The sequence below is a fragment of the Microchirus variegatus genome, assembly GCF_963457635.1.
Source record: "Microchirus variegatus genome assembly, chromosome: 11".
Lineage (NCBI taxonomy): Eukaryota > Metazoa > Chordata > Actinopteri > Pleuronectiformes > Soleidae > Microchirus > Microchirus variegatus.
Genome location: NC_139812.1, coordinates 26,676,011 through 26,691,352, shown reverse-complemented (window position 1 = coordinate 26,691,352; position 15,342 = coordinate 26,676,011). Strand labels below are relative to the sequence as shown.

Genomic DNA, 15,342 nt, shown 5'->3' with positions numbered 1-15,342 from the left:
TCCTGTCATCGCCTCGTCTTCACCCGTTCACGCGGTCGCCGCGGTAACGAACTCCGGCGCCTGTCTGACGTCATCATCATCCCCATCATCATCATCATCATCATCATCATCATCAGCAGCAGCAGCTGGTTTGTCTTGGGCGTGGCACAGATGTCATGTGTGCTCAGCCTGAGCCTCGCCTCGGTGTAGAGGTTCAAAACCCGAGGAGGAGGAGGAGGAGGATGATGATGATGATGATGGTGACAGTGATGGCTGCCACTCACGCCGCCGACAGCTCTGTGAACGACGGCTGTCTCTGGCAGAGCGAAGGTGGAGCGGCGGCCGTCAGCCAAGTGATGGAGGAGGAGGAGGAGGAGGAGGAGGAGGAGGAGGAGGAGGAGGAGGAGGAGGAGTTGATTGGCGCCGTCTCCCGATGAAAGACGGAGGCTGAGCGTTAAAAACACTAAATGCTGTCAGTGTTTTTTTTATCACCTCACGCTCACTGACGGAGGAGGAGGAGACGAGCAGAGACGGAGGCTAATTGACAGTTTTTTTACCACCCAACTTTTGACTTTTCTTTTTTCCTCCCTCCTCCTCCTCCTCCTCCTCCTCCTCCTCCTCTTCCTCCCTCCTCCTCGTCGGCTGAAGGCAGAGACGAACATCAAAGTCCTGTCAGGCGGTGACAGCGTTGATAGACGATAGAGAGAGAGAGATGTACGTCAAAATCCACCGAGACGCTTCCTCCCCGTATTTTCTCAAACATCTCACCTCTGTGCAGTTCGCTTCTCGCTGGGGTTTTTTTTTTTTTTTTTTTTTTTTTAAACGTCGCCGTGGAAACTGTAAATAAGTTATAAATACAGCGAGGATGAGACGACATCAATATCATAATATCTGAGACGAGAGAAAGAGGTGGATTTTAGAGGCCGTTTCACCGACTGATTGAGTCAAATATTCGTAGTGTTTTACGTCATCGTTTATGATTCTGAAAAACACGGAATTAACGTGTTATTTTACGATGCGTTTTCTTCTTCTTTTATTTATTTTTACATCCTTTTATTGACACTTGTTTGTGTGTATTTATCTAAATTACCCTCCTTATTATATCATCTTGGATTATCTTCATATCGTATTTTGACGTCAAATATTATGTGATATTTATGATATTTAATAAAATATTGTCATTTTTCCCTGATTTTAAAGGCAGATTAAATCACGTACTATATATTATATCATATATAATATTAGTTACATACACGTTATTTGTGTTACAGCATTTTTTTTATTTTTTTTTACCATATTTATCCACATTATTTAATTCTCTCATCATGTCAATATCCTTTATTTAATTAAAGAGCTAAAGAAACAGAGCAGATTTAACCTAAAATGACATCAAATTAAAGCTATTAACTGTACTTTAAGTTTGTAAAAAAAATACAAAATGACTAAATTAAATTTACAAATTAAATTACTATATTAACTATATTTATTTTAGGTAGACAATGAGTTTATATTCTATTCTTTTAATTTTTTGTATATTTCAGGGTTTTTATGTTGAGCTTATAGAGAAACTGCCTTTGTACAGGTTTATATTGATATCTCATATATTAGGATATTATTTATAAGTCGTCTAACACAAATACTACTGTTATATAATGTAATGACACCTAATAATCATTTTAAACGGGTAAAACCAATCATTTTGCTTGGTAAATTAATTGAAAATGTCACTTTTAAAATGGTATTCAAACACATATTCACATAAATTTTTGAAAAAAAAAAAAAAAAAAAAATTAAAGTTGGAAATTAAAGTTTATGTCACTTTACTCTCCTAAACCAAATCCCATTGAGAAAATCATCATTTTAATCTCACACAAACTCACGAGCTGCTCGTCTATTTCTGCCTTGTTTGATTATTTTCTGGTGACTTGGCTAAATCTAAATGAAGCCCTTTAAATACACAAAGTCGCAAAAAAACACGTTTTTAATTGTGCGATTGAGGCAAAAGAGTTGGATCAACAACTCGTGTGTGCTTTGATAAAAAAATCGCTGAGTTTCTCTATGGGCTTTGGTGCAGGAGAGAGAGTGGTTTAGAAAGCAAATCAAAGAGTCTTAAGTGTTTTAGGTTTTATTGCGTATTTTAAAAAAAAGACAGATTTCACCAAATTCTTCTTCATTATGTTCTTCATTGTTTGTTCTTCTCGTTCCTTTGTCCCCTCAGTCGTCACGACCCACTTCTAATTCCTGGAAACGAAAATATGGAGAACATGGACATGAACGTGAAGAGGTATGATTCGACAGGAATGTTTCACTGGTGCCCGTCGAAGGAGATCGAAAAGGTCATCCTGGTGAGTCGGGGGGGGGGGCGGGGCTTATATACATACATGTACACAACAAAAACACACAAATACAAAACACACAAAGACAAAAACCCTGCAGCGAAAGTGAAGTTTGCTCAGGAGCCAAAGTTCCCCTCGGTCACGACTCGGCACAAACTAATCACAAACTAATGTGTATTGAAATTTCTCTCTGATTTTGCCTCTCTGTTGTTTCAAGGTGAGTTTACTGTTTTGCTTGTATACAGTATAAGTATATATATATATATATATATTTATACATATATATCTATATCCTCCTAATAGTCTGTGTATCCCAAGAGTCCATGCATGGGTTTGCTTCACGCGGCAGTTTGTAAGCATTGTATAAACTTTGTTTCCGAAATCGAGCGATAAATAAATCAAACGGGACAATTACTCAACTTTTTCTTAAACATTGAAAGAAAAAGGCCGTTTTGACCTGTTCATTATAACCATTGGTTCTCAAAGTGCGGCCCGGGGGGCCAATGGCGGCCCGCAGAAACATTTCTGGCGGCCCCCGCAATGAATTACAGTTGATAGTTTTAATCCAGGAGCTACTAAGCTTGTTAAATGTTTATAGGACATTACTGGATACAGACCAATAAGTGTAAACAAAAATACTGGGTATTTACCTGGTTTCTATATGGTGAATTTTAGTGTATTATTGGGTTATAAGCTGGTAATAAGCAGGTAGCTACAGCCCCCAATTACTAGCTATTTACCCAGTAAATATATGGTAACAGAAATGTGTTACTTGGTATTAACCTGTAATTAGAAGGTAAGAACAATGGCCAAAATACTGGGTAATTACCCAATAAATTATAAAGCGTTTAAAGCTTAAAAAAACAGTCTTCACAACAAGCTAGTAAGGCAGAGATGATAGCTAGAAGTTAGCGAGTTAGCCTTTTAGCCAGGAGAATGACACAGTGTCACAGCTGCTGTTGCTAGCTTCTGCAGACTTTTAGTGCCTAGCTTGAATTTCAGCAGCTACTGGGTTAGGCAGAATTTTAGCACAATCTATGCATCGCTACATGGCGCTATAGGTTACCCCAGCTAACAATGTCTGGTTTCCAGAATGTTACAGGAACGTTAGCTTTTGGTTTGTGTCAAACGAAGCCTAAGGAGAAACATGGGCTAACGTTCTTTTAACGTTTTGTGTTAGCAGTAGCGTACGAGTCATCTGTTTTGTTATTTTGTCTTTTCTCGAATGTTTTATTTTGTCCGTAAAACGGAAGAAGTTTAGTTTAGTCATTAAAATTATTACAAATGGGATTTCTTTCTGGTTTTTCTTCCTTTGGCGGAACCTCAGTCCAATGTTGGGTTCCTAAATTGGCCCTCAGGTATCAAAACTTTGAGAACCCCTGATTATAACCGTAAAATATGGTTCGTCGAAGGCGGAAGGTTCTCCCGCGCGAGTCGTGTCCTCAAACAAATGTTTGTCGATACGCAGACGACTGTCTGGAATATGAGACCGATTGCCAATATACAGAGTTTGAGATTATTTGCAGCAGAGATCCTTTTAGTCGCCTAATTTAACTTGAAACTGGCTGGATTAGGGTGTTTTTAATGGTAGCGTGCTAAATTAGCCGTTTTAATCTGAGAAAACGGCGACGTTTGGGCAAATTTTTCACGAATTCGTCGCCATTTTTGTTGAAACAATAAAGAACTAACACGGATTCAAATGAACGTCATCGATATTGAATTTTATTTTCCTTGTAAATAATCTAAACATTTCTAGGATAAGAATTTTGTCGCTTTTAGACCCTTTTGTGTTCTAACTTTTTACATTTTTTTAGGCCTTGAATCTTAAATTTTTCTACATGAGTCATGTTTTTTTTTTTTTTAAACTGTTTAGAATATTTTACCGATTACTAACTGAAAAATATCAGCCCGTTTGTCCAGTACAGGCTCTCGTGGATCGTATTTTTAATGTGCTGTACTTTTAATGGCACAAACTTTATATTATATAGCAGTATTTCCGACTACAGATTTATGCTAAATTAATGTTAACAAATGGGTCGTTTATCCTGGCAAAGCCAAATAACCTCAGAGTCATTTATTTGTTACTTAAAGGACATTAAATCACCTTAAAATAGTACCATCGGGTACCGGTACTTAATTCAAGTAAATGTTTACGTCTGTAGCAAATCTACAAATCCACCATTTCCCACTGAAATAAGAGACCACGCTGTGTAAACTGTGGTCATTTATAGCATTTTGTTTACGTACAATTAACTCAAACCTTCCACATCAAACGTCATATTGACTTTGTTGATTTATGACGGGGTGACACACTTACTTACTTACGTATCGCGTGCAACTATAATCTTACAAACTGCATTTTTCAGAGTGTCCTTTGAGAAAAGAAAGGCCACGTTTTTCAAATTCCTCTTTGTCTCATTTGTCCGATAAACACAATAGTAGTTAACCCAACATTTGCTGTTGTAAAGGTTGGTTAACGCGCTATTTTAATATAACAGTTTATTAGAGAAGTTTTAAGACTTTTCACTTGTCTAATAGTGTCTTTTTCTTCTTCTTCTTGTCTTTTTTTCCCCACCGCAGACTCGGAGCGAGGCGTCCATGACGGTGCTCAGCGGCCATGTGGTGGTCTGTATATTTGGGGATGTCACGTCCGCTTTGGTGGGGCTGCGAAACCTGGTGATGCCTTTAAGAGCCAGTAACTTCCATTACCACGAGCTGAAGCACATAGTGTTTGTGGGCTCGCTGGAATATCTGCGGAGAGAGTGGGAAACTTTACACAACTTCCCCAAGGTCTCCATCTTACCCGTGAGTGTTCCCGTGCACCCGACGTGGGAGATGACATTTCCAAACCCGGGGCATAACGATTATTTAAAGTTCTGTTAGGGATTTACAATGGTTACTCAACTACTCGCCTGCTAATGCTAAAACTAGCAATATTATACAAACATATTTGGAGAAATTAGCAGGTAGTACAACATCCTTTCTTATTTTTTGACCCACTTAGCCTGTACTTGTCCCCCATTTCTGATCACATGTACCTCAAAAGGTGATTGGCTCAAGTGACGATGCAAAATTAGCATCCGCTAACTTCTTTGCATTGACTTTGTAGGTGATCTCATAGCACAAACTGTTAGCCCATTAGCACACACATATTTTGAAACGTTATCAGGAATTACAACTTCCTTGCATGTTAGCCTTGTCCTGCTAGCTCACATAAGGCTACTGTCCCCCAATTTCTTAACTTGTGTGAAATCACAAAAGCTATTGGCTCATGTTATATCGTGTCACACACAAATTCAGTTCAGATATTTGAACTCAAGTTAGCAGTCGACTCAAAATTAGCATCTTTTGCTTTGACATTGTAGGTAACCCCATAGCCCAAAACATTAGCATTGAGCTAGCTACAGTATATTTGTAGTTAAGTGCGATAAACGAAAAGCATATTTTGAGACGATAACCGGAAGGACAACATCCTCGCTTATTTCGGACCGGGCCCTGTCCTACTTAGCCTGGTCTTGCTAGCTTACATGCTCTACAGCTACTGTCATATCGCGTCACGCAATATTTTCCCATTGAGTTCCGATATTTAAACTCAAGTGACCGAATGTTACAGCTGGTGTGACTATAGCAAAGTTAGCATCTTTTGCATTGACTTTGTAGGTAATCTCATAGAAGAAAACTAGAGCTAGCGCTAACTTTATTCGTACCAAACAAATTAAGCGTATTATATTTTGAGGTGATACCAGGTTCTACGACGTCCTCGACTTCTGCGACGATGCGTCACGCAAGTTTTCAGTTAGCGCGCAAATAGTTCAACTCAATTGACTGAAGTACTAAATCCATGTTATGACTGGTGTCTGGCGCACAATTAGCATCCGTGCTATGTTTTTTTTATGTCAACATATCAGTTTATAGTAAGTTTGTCCTTCTCTACTGCAGTAATGTAAAAATACTCGACGCCGATTGGCTTTCGGAACATCTAGCCGCACAAATTTAGCCAAATTTTTAGCCCAACGGCTAATCGGGAACACTTATGTAAATATACTAGCGCCGGTCCCAAGCTAATCATATTTAAGCTGCACCGTCCAAATAGAGGTCTCGGACGAGTCCTTGTTACCGTCGTGTTTTTCGTCTCGCTTTAGTTGGACAAAGAGCCTCCGACGCCGCGATGCGATCGCTTTGCCGCGCCGGATTGTGCGCGGCGGCGGCGGCGGTGGCGGCGGCGGTGGCGGCGGCGGCGGCGGCGGCGGCCGCGACGGGTGCCGCGCGGACGACCGGAGCGCTGAAGCGACACATGCGTGTTAGGAAAGGTTGTCAGTTCGATTTCATCTCACACTTTCTCAATTGAACGATCACTCCGCATCCCCCCTCCATCCTCCATCCTCCATCCTCCAGAGCAGTGACACATCCTGTATATCCAAGACAGATCGTGTGTGTGTGTGTGTGTGTGTGTGTGTGTGTGTGTGTGTGTGTGTGTGTGTGTGGCCCCCGCCGCCTTGTTAAGCCTCACTTGACTGACGATCAGAGGAGAATCCGAGACACAGCCCTCAGCGCACACTAGCCTTTAGATTAGTCCGAGTCTCTGATTCTCCGATTGCCCCGATAGATCGGCGGAATGTCAGCGCCTCGGAACATGAATACTCGTTAGCTAATTTCCCAGAGCTCCACTCTGCTCTGCTCGCTTCTAACGTTTGTGTTATCCCTCTCTCTCTCCCTCTCTCTCTCTCTCTCTCTCTCTCTCTCTCTCTCTCTCTCTGCTGAAGGGTACGCCATTAAGTCGGGCAGATTTAAGGGCTGTCAACATCAACCTCTGTGACATGTGTGTAATACTGTCGGCCAATCAGAACAATATCGAAGATACCTCGCTGCAGGATAAGGAATGCATCTTGGCATCGCTCAACATCAAGTCTATGCAGTTTGATGACAGCATCGGGGTCTTGCAGGCTAATTCCCAAGGTAAGGAGCCTCCTAACGGACTCTTTATGCACCGCTGGGCCCGACGGCGACAGGTTGTGACAGCGAGGCAGGGAAGTCTGCAGTCAGTGATTGAAAAAAAGGGTTAGGGTGGGGTGGGGGGGATTGGCAGGGACGTCGCAACCGGGTAAGCAAAACAGACAAGTGGGACTGGGAGCTGATAAGGGTTCCCCTGAAGACAAGCAGAGTACAGATTTTTCCTTCAAATTGTCCAAAGTGGCTGTGTGGGAGAACACAAATGTCCACAAAACACTTCCCTGGATGTGTCAAATCTCGGGGTTTTGCGGACATTATCCGGATATGTCGTGAACACATCTCGTCCCAAGGCTATCGCACGCTTCCCTAAACCCGCGCTAAAGTTCCGAAATCGGAAAGCTGTCAAACCTGCTCCCAAATCTCACTCTGGACCTCACCGGAACTTCTCCTCACAGTGCGCTCGTCAAAATTTCTGGATTTATGACATTTTTCCTACTAACGGGTAAAGCTTCTTACCCAAAATACTCAACTAATATGAAGGGGAAGTTGCCGTGGACCTTTCTAGAACTTCTCCTGCGAGCACCCAGAAGATAAGTTTCTGGATTTCTGATATAAATTCCACACAATGTCCACAACTACAGAAAAATGACCACCGAATCCTGTTTACTTTGTTGAAATTGTCCAGATCGTCTGCAAATTTTATACTTATACTGCAACATCTCTAGTTCTGGATTTTCAAAGTTCTCTAAATGCATGGACAGAAAACTATTTTCTGATTAGCTTGACCCTTCTGACTCTTATGGGGTTCTTTTCAGGTATTGATAAATGTCCGAGTACCTAAAGCTGCTTTTCAAACCTCAAACTCTCTGTAGGGTTTTTATACCGGAACACTTAAAGTTAAGTTGCTGTGAACTTTTCTAGAACTTCTCTTGTGAGCACTCAAAAGTAAAGTTTCTGGATTCCTGATATGAATTCCACACAATGTCCAGGCCAAGGTTTGGACTCACCTGACTCAAATGAGCTTGGTCTTCTTGGAGATCTTGTCAGAAAAATGGCTTTAGTCCACAGAAATCAGCTTTATATGAGAACAAAACTGTCTGTCTCTGGACCTTTTCTGGAACCTCTAGTTCTGGATTTTAGACGATCTCTAAATGCATCGTCAAATATGAACAGAAAACCACTTTCTGACAATGTTCTTATGGACTTCCTTGAAATGTCCGAGCACCTAAAGCTGCTTTTCAAACCTCAAATTCTCTGTAGGGTTTTTATACCAGAACACAAAAAGTTAAGTTGCCGTGGACTGTTCTAGAACTTCTCCTGCGAGCAATCAAAAGTTAAGTTTCTGGATTTCTGACATAAATTCCACTCAATGTCCACACCGAGGTTTGGACTCATCTGACTCAAATAAACTTGGTCTTCTGAGATCTTGGCTTTAGTCCACAGAAATCCAGAGGAGCTTTATTTGAGAACAAAACTGTCTGACTCTGGACCTTTTCTGGAACCTCTAGTTCTGGATTTTAGACGATCTCTAAATGCATCGTCAAATATGAACGGAAAACCACTTTCTGACAATGTTCTTATGGACTTCCTTGAAATGTCCGAGTACATAAAGCTGCTTTTCAAACCTCAAATTATCTGTAGGGTTTTTATACCAGAACACAAAAAGTTAAGTTGCCGTGGACTGTTCTAGAACTTCTCCTGCGAGCACTCAAAAGTTAAGTTTCTGGATTTCTGACATAAATTCCAAGCCAAGGTTTGGACTCACCTGACTCAAATGAACTTGGTCTTCTGAGATATTGGCTATAGTCCACAGAAATCCAGAGGAGCTTTATATGAGAACAAAATGGTCTGTCTCTGGACCTTTTCTGGAACCTCGAGTTCTGGATTTTAGACAATGTCTAAATGCATCGTCAAACATGAACGGAAAACCATTTCCTGACAATGTTCTTACCTAAGATTGGACATCTGACTCTTATGGAGTTCCTTGAAATGTCCGAGTTCCTAAAGCTGCTTTTCAAACCTCAAATTCTCTGTAGGGTTTTTATACCAGAACACAAAAAGTTACGTTTCTGGATTTCTGATATGAATTCTACACAATGTCCAGGCCGAGGTTTGGACTCACCTGACTCAAATGAACTTGGTCTTCTGAGATCTTGGCTTTAGTCCACAGAAATCCAGAGGAGCTTTATATGAGAACAAAACTGTGTCTGTGGACCATTTTTTCTGGAACCTATAGTTCTGGATTTTAGACGATGTCTAAATGCATGGTCAAACATGAACGGAAAACCACTTTCTGACAATGTTCTTACCTAAGATTGGACACCTGACTCTTATGGAGTTCTTGGAAATGTCCGAGTTCCTGAAGCTGCTTTTCAAACCTCAAATTCTCTGTAGGGTTTTTATACGAGAACACAAAAAGTTGTGTGCAAAAGTTGCCGTGGACTTCTTCTGGAATTCTGAGACGTCTCCCCGCTGTTGTGAACTCGTATTACCCAAATGGTTTCCCACTGCGTTTGTCATATTTCAATCGTAAGACGTTTTCTGATGAGAATTTGAACCCAGAGTCTGGACTTTGGCCTCATGTGGACTCAGGTTCATGTCAGGAAACAGCTCTAGTCCTTGGTTTATATGTCAAGTTTGCATGTCAGGTTTGGTGTAGTTTGTTTTAGGGAAACCTAAACGTCTGAGACTGTAGTTTGTCCTGTAGCGTCTGCTAAGTGTCCGCTAATTGCGTGTTTTGTCACGAGTGGCATCTTCGGAGCAGTGCGTCGATTGTCTTCACGGAGCCTTTTCAAGTGGATTATTTACTCCCCGTCATCTTCATCAGCTGATTTCCAGCGAGTGCCTCGCCGCTTAATCACGCGCCGCCGCCGACGCCTCGTCCTTGGTAATACTTTTTAATGATGTAATCAACATGGCCGTGTCACTCGATGTCGCTCCCCCGCGATCTGGTATCTGGCGACGGCGTCTGGAACAGATTGTCCGTGTTTGCCGACAAACACGCGAACCTGGCAGCCCATCAGGCCTCATCATCATTAAGCAGCCAGTGCAGATCAGCAGGCAGGCCGACTTCAGCTGCTGCTCATTAGTCACAACAAAACAGCGACACACACGTTTGTGTGTGTGTGTGTGTGTGTGTGTGTGTTTAACCACATTAACGACGAGCCAAATAATCAAATCAGTCTAATAAGATAAGGCTGTTATTGAGTCCCCGACACGGAAGTTTTAATAAGATAAAACGATATCTTAAGCAGTGAAAGACGTCTTTAACTGAGAGCTGAAGTTTGTTTACTCTCCAACACCAAAGTCTACAGAGAAAAAACAGTGATTTAACAGCAGAGCAAACAGGAGCTAATGATCCACTGCTGCATCTGTCGGTAAACTCAGTGTCTTAGTTAGTCAAATTCGGCATTCGAAAATATCTGTTCAGATTAGCATCAGGTTCTCCAGGTTCTTCAGGGTCTCTGGGTTCTCCGGGTTCTCTGGGTTGTCCAGGGTTTCTGGATTCTCTGAGTTCTCCAGGGTCTCTGGGTTCTCTGGGTTCTCCAGTTTCTCTGGGCTCTTCAGGGTCTCTGGATTCTCTGAGTTCTCCAGGGTCTCTGGGTTCTCTGGGTTGTCCAAGGTCTCTGGGTTCTTCAGGGTCTCTGGGTTCTCCAGATTCTCCACAGTCCCTTGGTTTGCTGCATTCTCCAGGTTATCTGGGTTCTTCAGGGTCCCTAGGTTCGTTGCATTCTCCAGGGTCTCTGGATTCTCTGAGTTCTCTGGGTGGTACAGGGTCTCTGGGTTCTCCAGGATCTCTGGGTTTTTCAGACTCTCTGGGTTCTCCAGGGTCTCAAGGGATGCTGTGTTCTCCAGGTTCTCTGGGTTCTTCATGGTCTCTGGGTTCTCCAGGGTCCCTAGGTTCGCTGCATTCTCCAGGTTCTCTGGGTTCTCCAGGGTCTCTGGGTTCCTTCCCACGGTCCAAAAACATACAGATTAATTCAAATGTCTTATTTAGTCAAATTCGGCTTTCAAAAATATCTGTTCAGATTAACATCAGGGTCTCTGGGTTCGCCAGGTTCTCTGAGTTCTCCAGGTTCTCTGGGTTCTCCGGGTTCCTTCCCACAGTTCAAAAACATGAAGATTTGGGGATTATGTACCAACACCAAATCCCATAGAGAAAAACAGTGATTTGAACACCACAGCACACAGCAGTTGTTGATCCATTGCTGCCTCCGTCAGTAAATTTAAATGTCTTATTTTGTCAAATTCGACTTTCGAAAACGTTTAGATTAACGTCAGTGGCACAAAGTGACCACAGGAGGCAGCAGCAGCTCCTGTGTTCCGTGAGCTTAAATCAGTGATTTTCTCTACGGACTTTGGTGTGGGAGAGTGAGCGCTTTTTTACAACGCAACGCAACCTTTGCTGCTTTCCAGATTTTTTTTCCCCCCTCACGTCATGAGTTAGACTCGCGAGTTTGAAGGACTCGACTCTTCAGCGCCACCAGCACAGCGGCCGGTGTGAATATAAATCACGAGTCGAATTTTTCCGAGAGGCCGTTATTTCTTAAGTGCAGAGCACTTCCACGTGTTTTAGGGGAACGCCAATGCTCTTATTTCAGCCGACCGCGAGTGAGCGATGCCCCGTCGATAGCGGTGCCACCGAGGAACAATAAGCTGGGGGGGGGGGAGCCGTATTCGCAGAACGCCGCCTCCTCCGTACGGAACCCCCGTACCTCGCCCGTATCCTCTCCCAGGGTCGATGGATGGAGCCTATTGTCATCAATAATTGGGTCTTACATCAAGCGACCATTCCAGTGATAAATACTTCACTTTAGAGGGAACACACACACACACACACACACACACACACTTACTCTGACTCCACAGTGACATGCATTCATGCATACACAAGGACAAGGAAACACACACACACACACACACACACATACAAATGCCCAGACAGTGCCATTGTATCATAGGTATTGCTTCGGGGATCCCTGAACCTCCCTGAATGCTCCCGTTCAGACGCCGTCTGTGGAATTTAAAACACAAGGAAAGGTGCAAATGAATAAGTAAACACGGGCGGTTTCCTGGGGGAGAGCTCGTCACGGCTGCCGCTGCAGCGTGTGAGTCGACCGCGGGAGCGCCAGGCCGAGACGCGCCCGGCGGGGGGGGGGGGGGGGCGCCGCGTTAGCGTTAACTTTAGCCCCCCGGGTTATTCACGAGACGTGGTTTTTCGGAACCCTCACTGTGTCGCTACAGTAACAGGCACGGGAAGTGTGTGCGTGTGTGTGTGTGTGTGTGTGTGTGTGTGTGTGTGTGTGCGTGTGTGTGTGTTCTCGGTCATAAACGATGACCTTCTCGAGTCACTCGGTTAAAAATTCAATTAGGACAAGCGGGAATAATTCAGTCTGTGCAGTTAAATCAGCACGGTTGTCATTCGGTGCCAGTTTGCAATAAAATTAACCTTATTTAAAAAAGACTAAAAAAAACAAACAGTGGTTAAACCTCGTCGGTTTGTTAAAGATAGAGTTAAAGACAAACCACTCACTCTCCTGCACCAAAGTCCATAGAGAAAATCGGCATCTTTAGCTGGAGCTGTCGGTTCACCGCTGTCTCGTTGGGTAAGGTTGTGTTTCTTACGGTTAAGCCCCGCCTACTGTCCTTGAATTTGAGGGACTTGGTCCTGGAAAGTGGGTCAGATGGTCACATGGTCACATGATCACATGGTCACATGGTCACATGATCACATGATCACATGGTCACATGATCACATGGTCACATGGTCACATGGTTGGTGTCGTGGTTAACACTCTTTGTCTTTGGAGCTAGAAGATCGGGAGGGTTAGTGACCTGATTGGAACAGAGGCCTTTCTGTGTGGAGTTTGTAGGTTCTCCCTGTGTGGGCTTGGGTTTTCTCCAGGTTCTCCGGGTTCTCTGGATTCTCTGGATTCTCTAGGGTCTCTGGATTCTCCAGATTCTCTAGGGTCTCTGGGTTCTCCAGGGTCTCTGGATTCTCCGGGTTTTCTAGGGTCACTGGATTCTCCGGATTCCCGAGGGCCACTGGGTTCTCCGCGGTCTCTGGATTCTCCAGGTTCTCTGGATTCACTGGGTTTTCCAGGGTCTCTGGGTTCTCTAGGGTTTGAGACCTGATTGGAACAGCGGCCTTTCTGCGTGGAGTTAGTATGTTCAACCTGTGTGGGCTTGGGTTTTCTCCGGGTTCTCCAGGGTCTCTGGATTCTCCGGGTTCTTTAGGGTCTCTGGATTCTCCGGATTCTCTAGGGTCTTTGGATTCTCCAGATTCTCTAGGGTCTCTGGGTTCTCCACGGTGTCTGGATTCTGCAGGTTCTCCAGGTTATCCGGGTTGTCCAGGGTCTCTTGACTCTCCGGGTTCTTTAGGGTCTCTGGATTCACCGCGGTCTCTGGATTCTCTCAGTTCTCCAGAGTCTCTGGATTCTCCAGGTTTTCTCAGGTCTCTGGATTCTCCGGATTCTCCAGGGTCTCTGGGTTCTCCGGTTTCCTTCCCACAGTCCAAAGACATAAAGATTTGGGGATTAGGTAAATTGAACACTCTAAATTGAGATTCGCGGTCCCTGTGATGGATTGGCCAGGTTGACCTCGCCCCTTTGGCCCTATGTCAGCGGAGATTGGAGTGAGTGAGTGAGTGAACGTACGTCCTGGAAAGTCCTGGAAAATCGATGTCAACCAAAGTGGTTCCTGTGATGTTCTTGCAGCAAATTGGCTTTAAATTGTTGGATGAATTGAACGTGAAGATGATGGTGTTTGAGCTGCTGTTGCCGCCTGACGTCTCTGTGAACCTGTAACAGGGTTTGAAAGCGTCTCAGCAGCAGCAGCAGCAGCAGGACCTGGTTGTTTCCTCCTGTTCTCCTCACCAACAATCACCTTCTCTGCAGAAGCATAATGGAAGCATCGCTCTCCTCTTCGTGTTCACTATGATTCAGCGAGATTCAGTGATTTTTTTTCCCACTTTTCCACCCGGGCTGTCGCTCTCCAGCGGAGTTGAACCTCGAGCTTTTATGGACATCGACAAAGTGATGTTTTTTTTCCGCCGTCTGAGCTCGTTTTCGCTCGGCGCTCGACTCCGAATGTCAAAAAAAAAAACCCTCCGCTTTCTCCCGAGTTCAATAATTGGTGTAACAAGAGTTGTGATTATCCACGCTCGGCTTCGGCGCGCGCCTCCCCGCCGCGGACTAAACCATTTGGTGTCTTTTTTCTGTTGCAAAGGGGCCTGAAAGATCTCTTTTGTAATGTAAGCAGCTCATTGAGTTTGCTGACAGAACAGGCACAAACACACACACACACACACACATGGGGGAAATTTGCCATCCTTTTAGAAACTTTGTGACCTGAATATATTCCCCGTGTTATGTTTTTTCCTCGGCGGTGGCACTATATACGCGCTTGGCGTTTTTCGCCGTAGTCAGCACTAAATGATGGATGTCAAAACACAGTGGATGCATTATGCATATATAGCATTACAGATTTAAGGTGTTTACTTGTCACTTTGAGGAAATGCTGGCAGGAGTAACAAAAAAAAAAAAAAAAAAAAAAAGGTGAAGTCATGTGAATTCACAGTCCTGTCACTTGCACACTGTCGCGATAAAAGCCTTTCACCGGATCCACTTTTCCCATTTTTATGTCCCAACAAAATGAACAACATGTAAAATTTATGTGTACGTCCATTGATGGAGGCACGCGGCGATGCTAAATGCGTCGCCGCTGACCCCTAAAAGCACAGTGTCCGTGTTAGTCATTCTTCCACCTCGTTCACTTCTTCTTCTTCTTCTTCTGCTTCTTTTGTCAATCCACGCGCTTTGAATGACACGGAAAAAGCTCACGTCGACAACTTCCTGCCGACTGAGCCTGACGTGCGCTCGTGTACGGCGGCGTTGATACGCGGCAGCAGGTCGTGTCCTTATGAATATGACACGATGGAAAACACTTAACTCGGCCCGACAGCGACAACTTTTCTTGTTTTTGCTTGGACGCATTTCTGCAGGAAATAAGATGCGGCCGATGATCTCAGGTGAAAAGTTTGTTACTCGTTACTACCAAATAAAATCAGAAGAAGAAA

The 15,342-nt window shown here is 43.7% G+C and overlaps 1 protein-coding gene across 2 annotated transcripts in view; it reads left to right on the top strand.

The window, feature by feature from the left end:
* kcnma1a (potassium large conductance calcium-activated channel, subfamily M, alpha member 1a) overlaps window positions 1–15,342 on the top strand; it is a gene marked incomplete at both ends in the record, with an annotated part of 217,230 nt that overhangs the window by 180,875 nt on the left and 21,013 nt on the right. For both annotated transcript variants that reach the window (XM_083897754.1, XM_083897755.1), the window contains 3 exons: window positions 2,198–2,324; window positions 4,896–5,120; window positions 7,079–7,271. In XM_083897754.1, coding sequence (XP_083753880.1) covers window positions 2,198–2,324; window positions 4,896–5,120; window positions 7,079–7,271 — 545 coding nt within the window. The remainder of the gene's footprint in view (window positions 1–2,197; window positions 2,325–4,895; window positions 5,121–7,078; window positions 7,272–15,342) is intronic.